We start from the raw sequence: 22,473 nt of genomic DNA, 5'->3' as shown, positions 1-22,473 counted from the left end.
AATAAAACAATAAATTTGATTATGATATGGGTCAAGGTTAAGCTTAGGCTATTTTTTTTAAATTACCTTTAACCATTTTATTTGAGAGTATTTTTTACTTATTACAATCGTACATAAATCTATACTTATCATAAAAAATGAGTTTCTTCTCAAGAAGCTCTCAATCTAGACACCATTTTTCACTGTTGAACTAACCAACTCCATGCATACCAGTATAAGTTGTTTTAAAGAAAGAATGAGAGGGAATAGTGGAAAATAAGTTGTTTGTTAAATTATTGACAAATTGTTAGAAAGACTAAAAAAAGCTTGTTGTGTCATTTAAGCTTTAATATGGGTTTTGTTGTTGTAGGTAATTATAGTGTTTTGTTAATTGTATCAGATGGCAACTTTCTTTTTTCTAGCAGTTGAAGAATGTCAATGCTCATTTGAAAGAGGATGCAATCTATATTATGTAACATTATCTCCTTATCTAAATGATCTTAATCCATGTATTTGTTGTCTTTAAATGGACAATAAAATACTTTGAAATGGATCCTTTAGCATTGCCTTGTTATTTATCCAAGCAGTGGCGGACTTAGGACTCTAGGCCAGTGGGGGCAATCTATTTAAAAGAAAAGATAACTATTGTCATATCATAGGAAATTATACTAATATCATGTAAAATTTATATATAATCAAATATTTACATATCTTACAATTATTGTCAACGTGGTTTCATATTTTGAAATTATTGAATAATCAATTCATTGTTAATACTGTTAAAAACATTTTTTTCAATATAGGTCACCAAGCAATCATTCATCTATTTATTCCTTATTCGGTTTCATAACCAATTTTCCATAATCTTTATGGTAGAGAATGCTCTCTCTACTGTTGCTATAACAATGGGTAAAATCATTGCCAACTTTAATAGAAGATAAACAAGTGGATAAACAACATGTCTTCCCATTTCAACTAATTTTTCTGCAAGACTATTAATATCTTTTAGAGATGTAAATTCAACACTGCTATGCATATCAATTATGTAAGTCTCAAGCTGATTATCAAGCATCACTAACAGGGGCGGACCTATGCAGTGGTTAGTGTGGGCAAATGCCTCTTGAAAATAAAAAATTTACATGGGTATATATGGTAAATTTTGCATCATGCCCCTACACGTCTTTTTTTTTTTGAACCCAATGAAATTTAGTCCAAATCAAACCAATAAACTTAGCCCAAATCCAATCTTTGTAACAAAGCCCACAAAACAAAAAATGAACAATCAATCCTTATCCAAGCAGAAGGGAATCAAAATGGCAAAACGTCAGTCCTCAAGAATAATTATTTCAAATAATAAAATCTAAAAAAAACTTAACTTTTAGAAATCATGCCCTAATAACTAGCTAGTCCCATACACAAGAGAAGCAGTGGTAGACTTGCAGAAGAGGAGAACTGAAGAACTGGAATTTGGAGAACTATAGCTTCAAGCTTTAGCAAAAGAAGAACACACCAAACTCAGGTACTTTCCAATTTTTCTTGAATCTTCTCCTTGATTATGAACATAAAGCAAGCAGTCAAGAGCTGTAAGTTGAAAAAACTTCACTTTCATGTTTGGATTTACTGACTTGGGGAAATGAAAATCATGGAATTGGAGACTAAACTAAAAAGAGAGGTTGAGTGATTGAGTGAGAGATGAGATTGAGAGATAATAGGATTGACTAAGGGAAAAGATGAAAAGGTTGTAGAAAAAGTGAATTTGAGAAGGAAAAGTCATTGGAAAATGAGGGCTTACACGTGGGTAAAAGATAAGAAGACTATAGAAAGTTGTTTATTTAATTTTTAAATAATTATTTACTAGATTTACTTTTTGATAATGTTGGTGAGTGCTGACCGTGGAATAAGCTTCTTTTGCACATCAATATAAAAGATTAAGATGACAAAAGTGGCTTGCACGTGACTTGCAATAGATTATCAAAATGTTGGCTTGCAATAGAATTCTGAATAAATAAATCTAATTGATTGAGTTGCTTTTATTTGTATTGAGAAGCTATTTTGAATCTTGAGACAATAGATTTCAAGAATAATTGAATCATGAGATGCCTAAATTTCAATTATAAAATTAATTTCTATTTTTAGTTAATTATTTGTTTATGATGAGATTTTTTTTAGTATATTGATTAGATTATTTTGATTTACAATAAGTGAATCACAAATTATTTGAATTTTGAAAAGAAAATGGAAAGATTCTTAAAGAGAAAATTGCCATGTGAGGAGCATCAATCTTTATCCATACATCATCAGTCAAATCCTCACCACCACCACTAACAACAAGACAATCAATCTTTAGAAGAGTTGCCATCAAACTCAGAAAAACGGATTAAAATTTCATCTTATCATCCTAATGAGAGGGATAAGATAAGAAGAGCTTATTTACAAAAGGGATCATGTCAACCTATCTAACATAATTTTTTCTAAAGAAGAATTGAGAAGACTTTGAGAAGATTTTGTCCCTCTTGGTTTAATGAATTTGGAAATTGGTTAGAGTATAGCATAGAAAAAGATGCAGCATTTTGCTTGTGTTGTTACCTTTTTAGACCTGATTCTGGGAAGCAATCTAGTGGTGATTCATTTGATATGGAAGGATTTACAAATTGGAATACAAAAGAAAGACTCTCATCTTATGTTGGAGGCCCTAATAGTGCTCACAATTTTGCTTGGAAGAAATGTCAAGATTTAATGAATCAAAATCAACACATAGAAGTTGCAATTGCCAAGTAAGATGAACAAGTTTGAGACTTATACCAAAAGCAATTGATAGCATCAATTGACTGCATTCGTATTCTTTTGAAGCAAGGATTAGCTTTTTGTGGTCATAATGAATCATGTATGTCAGCTAATAGAGGTAACTTCCTTGAACTTCTAAAGTTTCTTATTGATCACAATGAATCAATTAAAAATATTGTCTTAGATAGAGCTCCTAAAAATAGTTGTTTAACTGCTCAAAAAATTCAAAAGGATATTGTTTATGTTGTTGCTGTAGAGATCACTAATGCAATTATTAATGATCTTGGAAATGAATTATTTTCCATTATTATTGATGAGGCACGTGACAATTCAAATAAGGAGCAAATGGCTGTTGCTTTGTGTTATGTTAATAAAAAAGGAAGTATTGTTGAACGATTTCTTGGCATAATGCATGTTAAGGATACTATAGCTTTATCATTAAAAAGGGTAATTGATAAATTGCTTAGCACACATGGGTTGAGTATATCTAGCATCCGTGGACAAGGTTAAGATGGTGCTAGTAACATGCAAGGTGAATTTTGCAGTCTTAAAAGTTTAATTTTGAAAGAAAATTCATGTGCATTTTATGTACATTGCTTTGCTCATCAGTACAACTCACCTTAGTTGCTATTGCTAAGAATCACATTCAAGTTGCTTCTCTTTTCAGTTTGGTGTCTACTTTATTGAATGTTGTTAGGGGTTCTTGCAAAAGACTTGATATGCTTCATGAAAAATAAATAACTAAAATTAGAGAAGCTTTAAAAAATGAAAAAATTTCCACTGGACGAGGCTTGAACCAAGAAGTTAGTCTCAAATGAGGTGTTGATATGCGTTGGAGTTCTCATTATGCAATTTTGGTTAATCTAACAATAATGTATTCTTCTGTGATTGGTGTGCTTGAAATTATAAAGGAAGATGCCTCAAGTGCAAACTAAAGAGCTAAGGCTAATGGTCTCTTGTAGTTGATAGAAGCTTTTAATTTCGCATTTATTTTACATCTAATGAAACATGTACTGGGTATTTCACATGAATTGTCACAGGCACTATAAAGAAAAGATCAAGATATTGTTAATGTCATGAATTTGGTTAACATTGCAAAGAAACGATTACAAGTTATGAGAGATAGTGGATGGGAGTCTTTATTGGATAAAGTAACGATGATGATGGGGACTAGACAGTTGACTTTTACTGAGATTGAACCATCAGTGATATTAGGCACCGAAAGGCTGACTTCCACTGAGATTGAATTAACAACGACGGCAGTCATTAGACAACTGACTTCTACCAGCACCAAATCAATGGTGATAACGGGTAGCGAATGGTTGACTTCTATTAGGACCGAATTGACGACTACTATAGGCATCAGACGACCTTCTTCTACCGGGACTAAACCAACGGTGATGACAGGGACCTTACTACTGACTTCCATCGACACCGGACTCGATTGACAGTGATGGCAACTAAACTGAAGGGATGGTGACGGAAGGCGACCATTTGGTCCTCGCCTGATGGAAGTTAGTCATTCAGTTCCTATTATTGGCATCGGTCTGGTATCGATGGAAGTCAGACGTCCAGTCGACATCATCGCCGTCAGTCTAGTCCTAATAAAAGTCAACTGTCCAGTCCCCATAATCGCTGTCGATCCAATCCCCGTCGTAGCCGTTAGTCTAATCTCAAAGGAAGTCAACTGTTCAGTCCTTGTCATTGCTGTCGATTCGGTCCTAGTGGAAGAAGGTCTTCCAATGCTCATGGTAGTTGTCAGTTCGATCCCGGTGGATGTCAGCTATCTAGTGCCTGTTGTAGAGTTCAATCTCGATGGAAGTCAACCATCCTGTCCTTGTCAGTCTTTGTCAGTCCAGTCCATTGTTGCCTTTGGTTCGTTCCTGATGGAAGTCAGCCGTCCCATCCTGGTCAACGATGGCAACTTATTTCCTTTAACTTTAGTGGTTTGATGCAATTACCGTTGACAAGTCAATTAAGCCTTCATGCATTTAGGTCAAATTATAAAAGAGCTTAAGTTAGGATTTAAATAATAAGGGTTTAGAAAGGATTTCAAATTACAAAGAGATTAAAGGAGAACTTAGATTTGGGTCAAATCTAAATCTATACATTTTTAATTATCCAAACAATGGATTTAGCTCAAATCTAAATCCAAATCCAAAATTTGATTTTGAAAAAAAATCTATGTGTATCCAAACATAGCACAGGTCTCAAAGTGACAAGAAGAAAGGTCCAAAATGAGCTTGTGAGGAAGTTGATCATTGCTATATGATGAGAAAATAGAAGGTGGTGACAAATCTGGTATCATAAAGAAAATATAATTATGACTAAGACATTGCAACTACCAAAAAACTACATTATTCCAATTTGATATCAACATTTCTTTTAATCAATCTCAATGTTCAGGAGTTTATTTATCAAAAAGGACATTAATATTTTTTTTGTTAAAATATTCTAATTATTATTGATATATAAAATTGTTCACTTAGTTGTCTTGTGTAAAATTCATGTAACGCATGGGAGCTAATCTAGTTTGTCTTAATTTGGGGTAGAGGGATAGATGTTAGGATAGTGTTCATCATCCCTGAAATAATCTAGATCATCTGAATTTAATGTAAACAATCTAAATTTAAGTATTTTTTATTTTTCTTAAAATAAAGATTTATAAAATTTTAAATAAATCTAATAATTATAAATATGTATCATTCATATTTAATCAAATTGATCCAAATTTAATATTATTTTCATACAAATTTATTCTATACTATTTAGATTCAAAATTTTTAACATGCTATACTATCAAATTCAAAACAGCATGAAGTAAATTTTTATCATCAATGTATAAAAATTATAAAAAATAATATTACATTTGGATCAATCTAATTAAATATAAACTATACATATTGATAATTAATAGATTTATTAAATTTTAAAAAAATTTTATTTTGAAAAAGTATTTAAATTTAGACCATTTTAAATTATTTCAAAGGTGATTCCCCAAGGAGCACTGAATGTGCTCCCATAAGTGTTTGTTTAAATTAATGTGATCAACCTAAAGTATTAAAAATTAGATCGGTCATTGAATTGGCTAAGGTCAGGGGTTAAGGGTCAAGGGTTCAATTGGAGTTAAATCGAGGGTGAACTCAAATCAAACCGGACATAATAAAATAATATAATTTAAATAAAAACAAATTCTCTAAGACTTAATATTTTATACAATACCACATACAAGTCCAACACAATCATCAAAACATCATTAAAAACACAAGAGTTAAAATATTCATCCTTACAATCCTTTAATAATCAAAAAGTCTAAAGCTAATAATAATCAACCCCAAAATCTTGATTAATTTCATTCCAATTTCCAAGAGTAGGAATTGAAACATTAGGAGATGATTGAGAGAAACCAAAATCACTTCCGACATCATCATTCAAGTGTGGATGCTCTAGAATATTCATATCTTCTTCACCTATTTATGACAAGAATTAACATTAATCATTATGTAAAAAATAATTATGTATTATGCAATATAAACATGTTAGTAAGTGTGAACCTTCATTATTTCTCTCAAAAGTTTATTAAGCTAAACATTTTTATTATGCATAGCACTTTTCAAATTAGTGACATCATCAGCATCAAACTCTGAAACGGGCTCTTGTTCCTTTTCAGCAATCCAAAAATCTATTTTGTCAATAGATTCATAATCAATTAGATCAAAACTTATATTTTCTTTTCAATTGGCTCCTTTAATGAGATCAAAGCAATCAAATATAAGTATATATCTATCATGAAATAGTAATAAAATTCTTATATATTAAAAACGTTCATAACTTTCATTTTTACCTATGCTTTAATTGTCGATTGTAGTTTGTAAAGACTAAATCATCTAGTCTTTGATGTTCTAATTTATTTCTTCTTTTAATATGGATGCGTTCAAACAAGCTTCAATTGCTCTCACAACTAGAAATAGAAGAAGTTTGGCTAAGAACATGCATTGCAAGATTTTGCAACTCTGGAACAGAACTTCCATAAAACAACCACCATTCATCTGCAAATAAAGGACAATTAGTTATATGCTATATGATAATTAAAATTACTATGACCACGTTAAATGGAGAACACTTACAAGGGTCTAGTTTCTGTGCTATTCTATGACATAAAGCTTTATCAAAAAATTCTTTATGGTCATGATACAAGTTCAACTGCTTCATCATCACAATATAATCAACATCTTCATTTTCAGTTGACTTAAACACTGAAAGCATAGCATCCATTAACCTTCTTTTGTAAACAAAGTAATCATCATACAAGAAGGCAGGGTTCAACAAATACACTGCTACATAAAGGTTAGTCTTCAAGTGTTTATCCTATCGGGCTTGAATAATATTTGTGTAAGGCTTGTATTGGTCTTTTTTATTATTGAAGACTGCCTTAATGTTTTCTTTTTGCATGCCTTCATAAACATGAGGCAAAGAAGACTTCTCATCTAAATCAACAATTCTCAATAACTTTATCAGAGGAGACACAATCTTCACAACTTTAAGACATTCATTCCAAAATCAATTATCTAATATGATAGCACTAACAATTATTCCAGCTTCTATCCTTGATAATTTGTGATCCACAAAATGCTTATTAGTGATTAAAGCTTGCAAGTGATACTTGTGCATAAATATGCTATGCATTGTGATAAATGTTGTAGCAAACCTTATCATACCGGGACGCATAATTTCTTTCCAACCCTTTCTTTTCCTGAGCCATGACAAAAAGATCATATGATTGTAAACAAACACAGTGATCTTTGATGCCTTTGTTGCAAGTTATGACACATGAGACATGCTTGCAATTCTTTCAAAGTGAGATTCAAGCAATGAGCAACATAAGATGACTAATAAATACTTTTATATTTCTCTTCAATCAACTTGCCACATGTTACATAATTAGCAGCATAATTAGTCACCACATGCAGAATATTTTTGGAACCAACCCACTCATTCACTTTAGAAAATAATGAGAATAAAGTCTCGGCATCTTTCACGAAATCAAAAGCATCAACAGATTTCACAAATACAATGCCATGTGTAGAATAAACAAGAAAATTTATCAAAGTCTGTTACCTCACATTTGTCCAACCATCAGCCATGAGTGTACATCCATAGGTTTTCCATTTAGATCAGTGACTCTTAATAAGAAGTTGACATTCTTTTTTCAAATCATTCAAAAAGTTGACTCTAAATTCATAAGCATTAGGACCCTTAAACCCCCGGCTCAATTGAAACAATAGTATCTATAGCTTTTTGAAAGAAAGGGCAATCTAATGCATTAAATGGAATGCAATTGATGATAGGTCATTTAGCAATGGCCATCTTAGCATTGCGTTGTGCTTCTTTAGTCACAAATGTACTCTTGATGCCTAGTTGGGAAATGAGAGTTGTCCTAGAGGCAAAATAATTTTTAACTAGAATAATAGGAGGTTTCTTTTTATTGGAACTACTCTCAGGAATTGACTTAGATGGAGTAGGAGTAGTTGGTTCTATAGCATTTGATATATGTTCCCCCATATCTGCTTGACATCAGCAAGTTTTCTTTTCTTCCCACTTTTCAAAGATTCTTGCATTTGATGACAAACATCATAAGGAACTTTGCTGCAAGAAACTACATTTCTAGAGATACTAGCAAGATGGTGCTTCAATCTATTTATTTCAACTCCTTTATAACTTAATGCACAATAAAGACATGCATACACATTTTTGTTGTCCTTTTTTCTCAAGGCAATATGTGCCCATACAGGATCTTTTTTCCCACAAATTAATAGGGCCCCAAATGTTGAGTCATTATGACTAGCAGGGGGATTATTGGAATTGGGGGTGGGATTCTCAGTTCCATCACTATTAGGATTACTTCAAATATCCATGATATACCTTTAATCTGTAAGCTACAATAATTTCAATACAAATAAACATTTGGGTTTGATGTAAAATTGCAGGGGGAATATGTTCAAATAATCAAACTTAATTCTAACAACAACAATTAATATAAGATAAATTAGTACAGTAGTGTATATGCATGCCTTCCCATTTATACGCATCAAGGAACTGAAATATTAAGATTATCGTAAGCAAAGCAAGTAAATCGAATAAACATGTCTTTGGAATCAAAATTCAAACATACTAGGATGGTGATACATAACAAGTAATCAAATCAATGACCAGACAAAATCAATGCTTTCTAAGTCTAACTACTAGAATTATCAGATATAGAGCAACACTAACATGCCAACACCAAAATCGAGTAGGGCGGGAGGGAGAGAGAGAAGAAGAAGATACACTTGAAGTTGGGAGGGACTAAGGGAGAGAGAGTAGAAATAGGCGCGAGAAATAGTTGAGAAGATATACTTGAGAAGAAGAAGATTATTCCTGAAGCTCAATGACGAAGGTTGAAGATGGAAGTTGAAAATGAAGGGTGGAAGATAGAGAATGAGAGATTGAGAGCACAAACTAGAGACGTGAGTCTGTGAGAGGTAGAGACGGAGAGCAGCATAGACCAAAGAGTGTGAATCTGTGAGAGGCAAAGATGGAGAGTAGTAAAGACTAGAGAGTGTGAATCTGTGAGAGGCAGAGATAGAGATGGAGAGCACAAACCATTGAATCAAAGAGTGTGAGTATATGAGAGGCAGAGATGGAGACCATAGATAACAGACTAAAGATGCGAGTCTGTGAGAGGCAAAGATAAGAGACCGGAGAGATGAGTTTATGAAGAGTGGAGACTAGAGAGATCTGAGCTGAGAGATCGAGAGCAAGAGTGCGAGACTTAATTTCAGCTTTAGGGCATGTGTTTCAGCGTTCTTCTTACTAGAGATGTATCAAGATTTAGGATCGATTCAAGCATCAACTGGGCTAGTGAGCTCCGACCTTTTTTTTAATTTTTTTGGGTCAAAAATTTAAAAATATATCAACCCGCCCAACCCGTGGGTTGCGTGGGTTGATCCGAGTTAACCCAGGTTAGACATCTCCAATTCAATCAACAAAATCAGATTGGAAAGACAGCCGGATCGCCAATTCGACTGGGTGGTTTGGTCTAATTTTCAATACCATGGATCAACTAATAAAGATTAAGTTTGGCAAAAAAAAAATTGACAAATATTAAGAAAACTAAATACATGAGTCTGTTTGAAACTATTTTTATTTATTATTTTGATAATTGATATTTTGTAGAACATGTTTTAAAAATAAAAAAATAATAAAAATAAGTTTTTTTTATTATTTTTTGTTCCCCAAAACAATAATCACAGAACATCTAAAAATTATTTTTATTTCTCTATTCTCCAAAACAATATTTTATTGTTTTGTTCTCTAAAACACTTTTTAAAAATACATTATTGTATATATTTTTTTGTTCTCTTATTTTGAAGAATAAAAAACTGTTCTCAAAACAGATTTCAAGCATACCCATATTTCCTTTCGAAAATCTTGAGATTGTTTGAAATTATTTTTATTTTATTATTATAAGAATTGATATTTTATAAAACATGTTTTAAAAATAAAAAATAATAAAAATAAATATTTTTTTATTTTTTAAAACACTTAAAAATTATTTTTATTTTTTATTTTTTAAAATAATATTTTATTTTTAAATTTTTTGAAAATACACTACCGAACAAATATTTTTATTTATTTATTTTGTATAACAGAAAAACTGTTACAAAAATAAGTTGGCAAAGAGCCCCTTTTCTCTCATTCTGTCGTTTCTCTCCCAAATCCGTCGTGTCACTCAGTGTCTCCTCCATTGTCGCCGTCGCTTTGTCCTTCCTGCGCCTCCTCAGTCACAGTTTCGGCGTCTTCTCCGGCCTCACCTCCGTATTCTGTCAAGCGAGGTAAGTTCCTCTTCTCTGGCATCCTCTCTGGTCACTTCCTTCTCCCACAGTTTACTCTTCTTCTCCCCACTTCCAGTCGTGCTCGTGTTCCGTTCTTGCCTCAGTCGTGTAGCCCATTCTCCGTTGGACGCTGTCCACCGTTGTCAGCCTTGCGTAGTTGATCTCGGGCAAGCAGTGAAGAAGGTTAGAATCCTAGGGCTTTTTCTACTCCCAAAATCCGGTGAGATTTATTTGTTCAATCTGGTGTTTTGAATCTAGATTTGAATTTCCCCCCCCCCCGTCATCTGTTTCCACTGTTCTTGCTTTGTTTTAAACTTTTCATTTTAATTTGGCTTTGAATCTGGTCGTGTAATCGTTGTATATTGACACCTTTGGATTTGGGAATATTTACTTATTGAGTTCATTTTTTTGTACTAGTTTTTACTTGAATGGTGTGTAATTGGCTATTATACTTCTCCCCTCTTCATTTTGATTACTAGCGACTTGTATGATTTGGATATTGTTTTTTTTTTCTTTTTCAATGTTGGATTTGTTGTGTTTTATGATCTTGTAAATGACTTGGCTCGACTTGTGTCAAAGTATCTGGAACAAAAAAAAAAAAATTAAATGACATTATATCAACTATGCATATTTCAAACATTTCAGTGGAGTGTAGTATGGGTCCGTCTATGCATGTGTGCATTCGCAAGCATGCTTGCTTGCATGGGTGTGTTTGTGCCCCTTATCTCCAAAGTATCCTTGGCTGGTTTCATACAGATATGCTGGTTAAAAGAGTCCTGGTTAATGGTAGGATCATGTTGTTTGAGTCGTATACCCTTTTACAAGAGAATAATGTTTATGTTTATGCAGTATATATTTGTGCTTTTGAAAATGTTTAGAGTTCAAATATGCTGAGTTTAAGGATAGTAACTCATTAATACCTAATTTTATCAATCATTACGTGATATTATTGGGTATGAATATTATCATGTTTGATATTTGATGCTTCTTGAATCACGAATTCAAAAATAAAATATACTAATTAATATATTGTTGCTTCATTTGGTGGCCCAAGCCTTTTGTTTTCATTGGCGAAGCCTGTTTTTAAACGAGCCCTACCCATGATCAGGTCTCATGAAGAGGCAAATAGACTAGAAAAGCCTTTTCCAACTCAATGCAGCATTATCTTTGGTTCTTTCGAACCCGCTAATTTCTGGTTTAAATCTTAACCATGCAGCCTAAAAGATTGCAGATATATAATTTCAGTGTGTGAATGAGATCAGTTGGTGTAGCTTCACTTTCCTGTTGCCATCGTCTTCTGCATCATCACATTTCTTCATAGAATTTGCAGTCCAATTTCTCCAATCTTCTTGACTTCCAAGTACAGGAAATTGTGTAAAGCCTTTATTGTTGCTGGAGGAGAGGCTTTCTTCCTGCACTTGCTTCTACGTTGCTCTCTATCTCCAATTCCTTGCGGATGAAAATGTATGTTCTTCCTATTCATCTACCTTATCAGTTTTTTTTTTCCCCTCAGCTTGAGATAAAACAGTTTAATTATTTGTTGCAGTCTAGAGGCCAATGCCGGTGCTCTCACAAATTTTGAGGTCCTTGACTTTTTACGAGCTAAAGGAGCATCAAAAGATCCAACAAGGGTTCTTGCTAAAGTATCACAGTCTGAGTACAAGGTTGAAGAGAAATCTCTATTAATATTTTCTCTTAATAAAACTTGCAGACGCTTAAGTTTGATGACTGTTCTGCCTATCTAACAGGTCTACGATTATCTGGTCAATACTGCTGCTTGTGATCAAACTAGAGAGAATGTCAATGAGTTCTTGGAAAAATGCAAAAGGCATGACCTTGCAAAGGCTGAGATTCTAAATATATTAAACATTAGGCCAACTGCTGCTGTTGAGGTTTTTCCTGTAAGTACTAGGTTTGCTTTGACATCAATTTTCCAAATTATCTCGGCTCTGCAACTTTTTTAACTGTTCAGACTGTCTTTATGGTATTGGTTTGAACCTAAGGCTTTAAAATAGCCTACTTAGTGGATGCAGAGGGTTAAGTTGTTTACTGGCTTTTGCTTTGAAGTATAGGGTTTAAAGATATACGCAACACATTTATTAGGGTGATTAGCGTAGCTTGCATTTTTATAACTGCAAAATATAAAAGAAAAAAAGCTACTTGTCTCTGAATCATATCAAACTGGAAATCAGTAAGAAATACTTGGAGGAGGGTCAACAAGTTTGGACCATCATGCCTGCAATTTTAACAGGGTAATTACTTGTCTTCGGATCAACATCCAATATCTTGAAGTTATAATCAGTACTGTTTGAGTTTTTGTTGCCACTTAGCTTTTTTCATCAATTGATGAATCTTCTTTTGGGAAGTCCTGAGATGTTGTTTCAGTTGGAAGCTTAGACGTTGGTTTTTATTTTGTTTTTAAAGAGGAGAATTAAATTCTTGACACTGAAAGCAAACACTAGTAAGCATAATCTGAGAATGACTAAAGATGACCTAAGGTACAATAAAACCGTTGAATGCCTCAGTTTCTTTTGTTCCACCACCTTGGTAAGTTGGCTAACTTTATTGGAATTTGACTTATCGCTGTTATTACTCATTTACCTGTGGCAGTATAAAGGTGCCAATTTTTGTTGGTTGAACTTGAAGTTATCGGTAGAAATAGAAACTAATTGCTCTTTAAATCAATTAGTTGGCAGAAAATTAGTTGATGTGGTTGTATTTTGTTCTATAGTCAATCCTGTTGCCCATTTCTGGTCCTTCGGTTTGCAAGTCCACGATACTGTTTTTTTAAACCATATGTTGTGAATTATAATTTATTGTCGCACGAGGTTTCTAATTATATGTAAGAAGGAACACTTTGCTGGTTTCCACGTTGTTCTCTAGCTTCTGTTCCCAATCTCAGGGTTTTTTGCATAGACCCCAGGTTTTATCAAGGATGAAGAGGGTTCAAAGTTCAAACCTCAAAGTGTGTGTTTGGATTAGAATTCGTAAAATAGGGGCCTGACTCAACTGCAGAACAAAGAAGCAGGATCATGGTCGCTTTTGCTGAAATTTGAGTTTAGTAGATTTGTATTTCCTTGGACGTGGCGTTAGGGAAACCAACCAAACAAAGCTTATGATTGATTTGGTTCTAATGTGAGTTTGGGTCTGATAAATAGAAAACCGAACATAGCTAAAGACGTCAAGAATTAGTGCCAGAAAATATAGTACCGATGGAAATGAGAATAGAATGAAATCTTTAGTTGGGAATAAGAGACGTCCTTTGTGTTCCTAGATAAGAGTAATAAAAAAAAATTATTTAACCTCTAGGTCTATTTATAAGAAACACATTATTATAGTTTAATTATAACTATCATGTGCTTTTCTTGTAAATAGGCCCGGAGGTAGTATTAGAAATGAGATTACATGAATTTAATAGATATTGCGTATCATAATTTTTGTATGAGAGAGAGAACAACCAAACGGGATTTGTAAGTTTGGGCCATGCTGAACAATTAATGAGTTGGTAGGACTGACGTATTATCTACTGCTTATAACAAAAATACTTGTGCCTGAATTATTTATTATCTTAAAAATTAGTGTGGCATGCTATGATTGACAATAATTTAATAATTCTTTACGTAGAATCTTGTTCTTGCTCCTGGATCCTCACATCAGTCAAGATAAATCATCACCTTCTAAAGACTATTTAAGCAGTTCTGAATTCTTTATAAACTCCAAAATGGGATAGTATCCGTAGCCTTTGCTTAGTTGTAATCAGATCTGTTTATTTTGATCACATAGATTATAGAGAAGTGCGAGGATCGTTTCCCAGATGAAGAGATTGAAGAAATAGTAGAGCTGGTGAAGAAAACATTGCCGGGCAAGCCGGAAACTGCAGTTATCGCTCAGGCTACTGAAGAAACCGCCGCTTCGAAAAATGAGAAGGATAGTGAGACTACTAGTCAAGGCCAAAATCAGGATGAGGAACAAATGGACACGAGTTGAGACTTTTATTCAGCATTGCATGATTAAGAGCATTATAGGAGCTTAAAGCACGCTGACTAATATAGCGTTCTAGTCAAAATATTACTAGGTTGATGAAACTGAATGGTCCATTGAAATCACATGATGGGGCACTTTCAATTGTGCCGATGTTTGGTGACTTGGAAATCATTGGGGACTCCAGGATTTGAGAATCCTTTGACCATACTGGGACGCTATTTCTCCCTGTTCTTCATGAAAGCTCGTGTCACTCATTCAACTGTTTTATTTTTGTGCATAATTACAGTTCGCTTTCCTCCTGAATTAGTGAAAACTCTTTGATGTTCGTTACGGTTATGACTTGTGACTGCTCCACAAATTTCTTGCATTTGGTCATACACGATACTAATTGTGAACACACACACACACACAGGCGCATTATTAATAAATATTAATAATTGTTTTTATTTAATACTATTTTTTATTGGATAGAGTCTACGTAAAGTCTCAGATCTTTCTTAGTAGCTAGCTCAATAAATTATAATCCTACACAAACCTATATTCATCATAAAAAACGAGTTTCTTCCTGGGAAACTCAGTCCAGACGTCATTTTTCGTTGTTCAACTAACCAACTCCACGCATACCAGCAGCTGTTTCATGGTTCTGAACAAGTTCACCATTAACCACGTAATCCTCCCACAAATTAGCTTAGGATAAATCTGATGCTTCTTCCACTTTTAGGTTCATGATACAAGACTTGACCTCCTGAAACCTGTCTTCTGACAGAGAAACATCAGAAAGAAGCCTGCATACATATGCTTCAGAAGCAGCATCAAAATCCTCCCTTCTCTTAAGCACAAAGTGTCCACTGATCTCCCACACAGCAGGATTCACCTGAGCATTTATGATCTCCTGGCTCACTTGCCCCAGTGCTCGCCTCTCCGCAAAACACTAGTCATACAAGGGCAAAAACAAGGATGAATCTTCTGCTAATAGAAGGTAAAAAGAGGAGGAAACTCAAAGCTTGGTTTTACAATTACTGGGCATATCTGTGTTTTTTATATGGCCATCCGACTGCATCAAATTCAAGCATTGTTGAGTTTAATTAGGAGTAATTCTCCCAAAAGTATTTTCTATATTTACAAAAACTCAAATTCAAGCATTGTTGAGTTTAATTAAAAGTAATTCTCCCAAAAGTATTTTTTATATTTACACAAACTCGAACCCACTATCTTATGCTTAAGGGGTTATACCCCCCCTTTCAATAGAACCAACGCCTATTGGTTGTGCCTATTTAGTTTTTGAAAGGGAGAAAATTGTTTCTTGTTAGTCTTCTGGCAAAGTATCTCAAATGCTGGAAGAACTGATATACTATGAGTATGCTATTTGGGAATGAATTTTTACTCCCAATTTTTGGAATTAAAGCTTGTTATAAACCTAACAATTCATGGGCCAAATTATTGGGTTTATTCTAAAAAGATAAATCTCCATATTTGGTGTAAACAATGTTAGGTATGGAATACATAAATGAACAACCTTCATGTTTTCGGTCAGGTACATGTCGGTTCTTCCATTGACATCCAATCAAACCAAATTGGTTATATGTTATAATTTGACCAAACAAACATAAATCTGGTTTGACATGAGTTAAGAAGATTGATGTGGTGTTTGGTTGCACAACAAGAATGGTATTCCATTTCAATCATATAAAACTGAGATATGCACTCTTCATTATACTTGCATTATCATTAATTAATAGCAACTGTCCTTTATATATCCTTTTACTATGGAATATGAAGGACATTTCTTATTTAAATTTAAATTACTTTTTGCATTCTAATTTTCTTTCCATTTCCTTTAATTCTGCATACTAAATATTTGGAGAGGAATACCACAAAGGAGAAGAAGACGGGACCAGAGAAGGAGTATTGTCAAAAGAAGCATACCTGAAAGAATAGAAATATCCTCTTCCCACAGTCAGAGATGAGAACATTGAAAGGGATGTTATTACTCTGAAGGAAAACAAGCCTACAAGCAACAGCATCAGACAGATCTTGTATAGAATTTCCACCCTCAAAAACTAGTCCTCGAACTGGATAGTTCAAGAGTTGGGATATGCAAATGCCTCGAGAATGAAGTCCCTTGTCTACCGGTATCCTTAGTGCAGGGACTTTCTCAACCGGCAAGGGTGCTACTAAATAATATGCCTGTATCATAATATGAATTAGCCAAGACTCTGAGTATGAATATGAGAATATCCTTTGAACTGACTATAAGATATTCAAGTTCCAAGAGGGATGCGAGAGTATACTTGGAAATGTAGATGATTGATAGTGGCAAAAGCACCCAGACTATTGTAACCCACTCTAAAATAAGGATCAGCAGCTTCTTTAGCCATATGCATAGCAAGCAGGAAGCTGTCATGGTCAATCCTCTGAGGCAAGCAATCCAGGATACGGGGGATGAGAAGGACATGTCCATACTCAAGCGGGCTCACCTAATAATCAAAGTTCAGTCATTAGTTAGCCAGCCGTTTAATCTTCTGTAACGTGCATATAGTTTCACTTGTAAATATGTTGGGATTGAGAACAGAGAAAAATAAATGAAATTTGAAGGTGTCACATAGACATTCTGTTGATATAAATCTAAATCAAACAACTCCTTCCCTTCCATCTTCCATTCTCTTCAAACCAAACATATCCCGGAGTTCATTAATAAAACCATAAACAAATCTCCTAAAAGCAGTAGTTATCATGCAAAATGTATTTACTCCAGCAGTCCAAAGTTCTGTAAATATTCTCATAAAGCCAAACTTCTCAAAAAGATAAAGAAATGGACCATACGAACATTAATTGCAACAACATTGGGAGACGTAGATATCTTCTCAACTAGAGCATCTGGAACAAAATGACTCTTGCGGTCACTGCTCTGCTCAAACAGAAAGAGTGCTTCTTCTTGTCCAACTTTTGTGAAATTGAACTTATTATCATCAAAGGGCTGAAGAACTTGATCCAATCGAAACTCAGTAGGTCGTTTCTTCAGGAGGCGCTCTTCATTCAGTTGTACGATAAATCCATGTTGCCCAGGAATGGACTTTGTCTCATTGATGGTCACATCATGCCTGAAAAGCCCCCGATTCTTTCTATTTTCCCACTCTACAAACAAGAGATTGTGGAGGAATGATATTTCAGAAGCTTCCTCAGAGGATTCCACCACCCCGGTTTCTATGGGAACATTGCCATCTTTCTTGTACAGATAAAGAGGAAGCCTTGAGACTGAAACCACAAAATCAAAATATGAGTTTCTCAGACAAAACACCCTTACCATATAGTCTCAAGCATTTTTCACTTACCCTCTAGATACATGCTATTTTAAGAAATTTAATGGTTAAAAACTAGTCTTAAGAAAAAGCTTTGTAAAACACAAACTACTTCTGTCCCTCTCCATATCAAGTGATAAGATAAAGCAATAACCATATGCATGTGTTTTCTACTCGCCAATTCCCATAGTCTCCACTCTTCGGATCTTTCGACAAGTAGAAGTTAACAATCAAATTCACTATCCGTCAAATTTTTTTATTTTGGTGGTATAAGCTTTTGAAGAATTCAAGCAATATTTCAAGCAGAAAGCTAAGGAGTTAAAACGGTATAACACTTCTATCCCTCCCCAATTCAAGTAATATGTATAAAAGAATAAACCATATGCATGTATTTCCTACTCACGAATTCCCATCGTCTCCACCCTTTGGATCTTTTGGCAAGGTTAAGTTGATTATCAAAGTCAACATCCTTCACAATTTGAATTTTGATAATATGAGCTTTTCAGTATCTCGAGCAACGAACTAAGTAGCTAAAAGCCTAAAACGATAAATGAAACTCAGTCAAATACTTAGATTGATACATTTTTGCTCCATTTTTCTCCCTGCAGTATCCAAAATATGTTTTTGATTCAAGTAACGGTTTAAAAACGGTCATTGAAATTGAAATTAACCAAAAAAACTTGATGATCAAGTTTTAATTGAAACAGAAGCACGAGATTCTCAAAGCAATACCAGGTAGGCAGCATTTTCCGAGGCAATGGCGGCCACAACCAAGGGATCGCTTTTCAGAATCACCTTCCTGGTAATTGGAACCGACATTGGCGACCCTATTGATGGTCATCTTAAAATCCAAAAGGCTTCCCCGACAACAGATCAAGACCCAGATCTAACGAAAATCCCGACCAGCAAGGAGAATGTCGGAAGGGGTGCCGCAGCGGAAGAAGTGCGTCCCGGCCACCGTGAGGGGAAGAAGGGGTTGGAACTTGGAAGTGTGATTAAACGAAAAGCGCAAGCTGAAGTCACAAGTAAGCAGTTTTCTTTCCCGAAATTCAGCGGCAAATCCGTTTGTTTGACGCGAACTAATGCGGCTACATTTATTTTGAAACGCTTTGGGATTTTGCCGGGACGGTGCATTTTGGAACTTCCAGAGTCAAGGAACGTACATATTCTAATAGGATCCATTTCCATCTTGACTTTCTTGGGGAAATCAAATTCTGATATCTTTATCGTTCATGGCCTCTTTGCCCGCGGCCTTCGTGGATGCACTGTGAGACAGAATTCTAATTTTCCAGATGCATAACTTCGTACCAAATTTGTCTTCATTCGGGGCAGAGGGATGGATTTTGGGAGTTTTTTCATCCTGAAATAATCTAAATCATCTAGATTTAAGCTAGACGATCTAAATTTAAGTATTTTTTTTTATTTTTTTAAAAATAAAATTTTATAAAATTTTAAATAAATCAATTAATTATTGATATGTATGGTTCATATTTAATTAAATTAGTCTAAATTTAATTTTTTTTATAATTTTTATAAATTGACCATACAAATTTACTTTGCACTATTTAAATTCAAAATTTTTAACTTATCATACTATTAGATTCAAAATAATTCAAAGTAAACCTATATAGCTAATTTATAAAAATTGTAAACAAAAAGTAATATTAAGTTTTGATCGACCTAATTAAATATAAATGATACATATTGATAATTAATATATTTATTAAATTTTATAATTTTTTATTTTAAAAAATTATTTAAATATGGACCATCCAGATTAAATATAAATAGTTTAAATTATTTCAAAGGTGACACTGTGACAAGCACTAAATGTGTTTGCATGAATGTTTGTTCAAATTTGATGTGATCGGAATAAAGATTTGGAAAAATGACAATCAAGTTTTAAAGGGAGTAATTAAATCCGGTTAGATCCCAAGTAATTATAAAAGGTCAATAAAGTTTCATTTTTTTTTTCACAAATCAGAGTTATAGTAGAAATGATTAAAATGCCCAGTAAACTCCTTCTCACTATTAATGAGAGCTACATGTAAGTAATGGAAAGACACGTTGAAGAATACCCATTCTTAAAACAGAGTTGCCCTTGGAAGAGGTAGAGTTGCCTTAATTATTGACTCAAGTATGCTCTTATTCTTTGCCTATGTGAGTTTGTTTGGTTAGTGCGTTTTAGATAAGGGTTTTTTTTTTGTTTTTGCAAATCTCTGCATCTAAACAAAAAGATTGACTCAAGTAAGCTTAAATTTCTTACAAAATAACACTCGTAAGAAAAAAGATGGAATGCTTTTTCGCAACTGAACATGAAAGGTTTTTTTTTTTTTATTTCACATTTCTAAAGATTTGGCATGAAGATTTGATAGTTTGCAACTGAAACTGTAAGAATTTATTATCGAGTGTCCATATTTTAAGATGGAACGTTGTCACTATCTCACGAATGCAAAAATCACTGATGTCAAAAGTAACTTATTTTTGAGTGATATATTATGACATTTTATTTTGCTTATTGTAGGTTGATGTTAAAATTTTTTGTTATTTTCATTTTGGTGAATATATTGTAAAAGATATGCATGGGACAATGCATTATGATGGAAGGAGTTGTAATGGAAGAATAATCAAAGAAAGAATGTCTCTTAAAGGACTTGTTAGATTGATTTCATCATGCTTGAATTGTGATTTAAATAGAATAGAGTTAAAATATAGAGTTAAAATACACAGTAAAACTTGATTGTAATGCATTTTTAAACCTTAAAGATGATAAAGGGATAAATCAGTTAATGAAGTTGCATGATAATTTTGCTCATGTGTATATCATTGGGGAGATATAGAAAAATATAGAAGTAACAAGATATTCAATTAATGGGTAAGTTTTTTTAATAGTTGAATGATCAATATTATACTAATATGAATATGAATGTTGATAATAAACATGATTTGAATGGAAATGCAGCGCAAGATGTTTAGCTGGGAATTCACATGCTACACATGATCTTGAAGTTCTATCATGTGCAACATAAAGTATCTCGATACTAATGTCTGAGCTAAATATCTGCAGAAGAAAGTTTATCATTATTCTCATTGCCATGAAGCAGGTTATATACAGAAGATGTGTAAAAATCTAAATTTAAGTTGATGTTATTGTAAATGAGTTACCCCATGAACTTGGATTTAGGTGACATACATATATGGGTAGTTTTAGGTTTTTTTTCTTTTTTTTGCATATAGCAACCTCTCTTTTGTAAATCCAAGTTGATGTTTTTATAACATGAGATTAGATCAACTTGAATTTGGTTGACATATATAGATTTATGTACATATATATTAATAGTATTAGGAAATTTTTTTGGCGCATAGCAGTCCCTCTATTGTACATCCAAGTTCACATTTTTGTGTTGTAATATTCTAAAATTTAATCCAAGATTAATTAAGTTAATTTAGAACAAATGAATACTTTTAGAGAAATATTTAGATATAAATAATTTTAATTAGGAGATTATTATTGAATTTAATTTAGACAAAATCTTAAGTTATACTTTTTTTAGAAAATAGAGATAATAATATTATTATTATAAAAAAGAAGAAAGAAGGAGGAAGAAGGAAAAGAAATATTATATTAAACAAAAAAAAATCTGAGGGGGAGGGCCAGACATTTTCGCATGTGTGTTTAATGTGTACATATATGAAAAAAAAAACAAGAAAAAGAAAAGGAGATGGGAACGGCAATCTGCAGAGTGTGTGTGTGAGTTTGATATTATATATAATAAAAATAGAAAGAAAGAAAGAGGTAGTGGGATAGTGGGATCCATACTACTTTATTTCAAATCCCTCTTCTTTGACTTGTTCATTCTCTCCTCCCAATTCCTTTCATTCCTGCGCATGCGAATAGAAAGAGAGCGAGAGCCAAAGTGTTCGTCCGTTAGTGATGGGAGCTGATTTAGAACGTGGAGCACTATAGTAGAATATTTTGGTTGAAATTTTTAAGTATTTTAAGATTATGTAAGTATTTTAAATATTTTTTTAGTTAGATTTTCCCTTAAGTTTTTGATTTACAGATTATGAGAAATTTAGGGTTTGAAAGATGAATGAATTTTTGATGAATAAATATTATTATTGAGGTGGTTGGTAGTATAATACATATCCTAGAGTATTGTTTTGCCAATAGAATTGGATTTTGAGGCCTTTGAGTTCATCCCTAGATCTTTATGGGTAAATTTTTTATTAAATTTGAAAATATAAATTGTTTTGTTGATGTTTAGTGGTTATTTGAGATGAGAAATAAATTATTATGACTATAGAATAATTATTCTAGGCTTGAGAACAAGTTTGCAATTTTTAGGTATTTTTGAGTGCGAAATTTTGAAAAAAAAAAAGGAAAATTTTGATATTCAAAAATTGTTTGAATGATGATTTTAACCATACTTTAATAAAAATTATTGTAAAGGAGGCTATTAAATTAAGTAGATATGTTCAAACATATGAAATTAAATTTTACCACTCAAAAGGCTAAGACTAAGGTTTTAAAAAATAAAATAAAATAAAAT

At 33.2% G+C, this 22,473-nt stretch overlaps 2 protein-coding genes across 6 annotated transcripts; one reads left to right on the top strand and one right to left on the bottom strand.

Annotated features, from left to right (window-relative positions):
• The first annotated feature begins 10,483 nt into the window (after nt 1–10,483).
• On the top strand, nt 10,484–14,951 carry LOC129302192 (uncharacterized). Of its 4 annotated transcripts, none has more exons than XM_054940896.1 (6): nt 10,484–10,637; nt 10,714–10,820; nt 12,004–12,101; nt 12,184–12,301; nt 12,386–12,538; nt 14,421–14,951. In XM_054940896.1, the coding sequence occupies exons 3-6, from the start codon at nt 12,094–12,096 to the stop codon at nt 14,622–14,624; spliced, it is 483 nt and encodes a 160-aa protein (XP_054796871.1). In that variant the 5' UTR covers nt 10,484–10,637; nt 10,714–10,820; nt 12,004–12,093; the 3' UTR covers nt 14,625–14,951. The 4 variants fall into 4 exon arrangements, with proteins under 4 accessions (XP_054796871.1, XP_054796869.1, XP_054796870.1 ...); XM_054940894.1 differs by having other exon boundaries at nt 11,854–12,101; XM_054940895.1 differs by having other exon boundaries at nt 10,714–10,857.
• A 90-nt stretch (nt 14,952–15,041) lies between these two features.
• On the bottom strand, nt 15,042–19,199 carry LOC129302190 (GDP-L-galactose phosphorylase 1-like). Of its 2 annotated transcripts, XM_054940892.1 has the most exons (6): nt 18,653–18,782; nt 18,324–18,458; nt 17,449–17,876; nt 16,913–17,098; nt 16,548–16,808; nt 15,042–15,552 (listed from the first exon to the last, which is right to left on the bottom strand). In XM_054940892.1, the coding sequence occupies exons 2-6, from the start codon at nt 18,331–18,333 to the stop codon at nt 15,310–15,312; spliced, it is 1,128 nt and encodes a 375-aa protein (XP_054796867.1). In that variant the 5' UTR covers nt 18,334–18,458; nt 18,653–18,782; the 3' UTR covers nt 15,042–15,309. The 2 variants fall into 2 exon arrangements, with proteins under 2 accessions (XP_054796867.1, XP_054796866.1); XM_054940891.1 differs by lacking the exon at nt 18,324–18,458 and having other exon boundaries at nt 18,653–19,199.
• Nucleotides 19,200–22,473: the final 3,274 nt, after the last annotated feature.

The sequence above is a fragment of the Prosopis cineraria genome, unplaced genomic scaffold (assembly GCF_029017545.1).
Source record: "Prosopis cineraria cultivar Desert tree isolate PC_DT_omini unplaced genomic scaffold, ASM2901754v1 PC2, whole genome shotgun sequence".
NCBI classification, from domain to species: Eukaryota; Viridiplantae; Streptophyta; class Magnoliopsida; order Fabales; family Fabaceae; genus Prosopis; species Prosopis cineraria.
The sequence above is the reverse complement of the archived record's forward strand: the minus strand, read 5'-3'. Positions and strand labels throughout refer to the sequence as shown.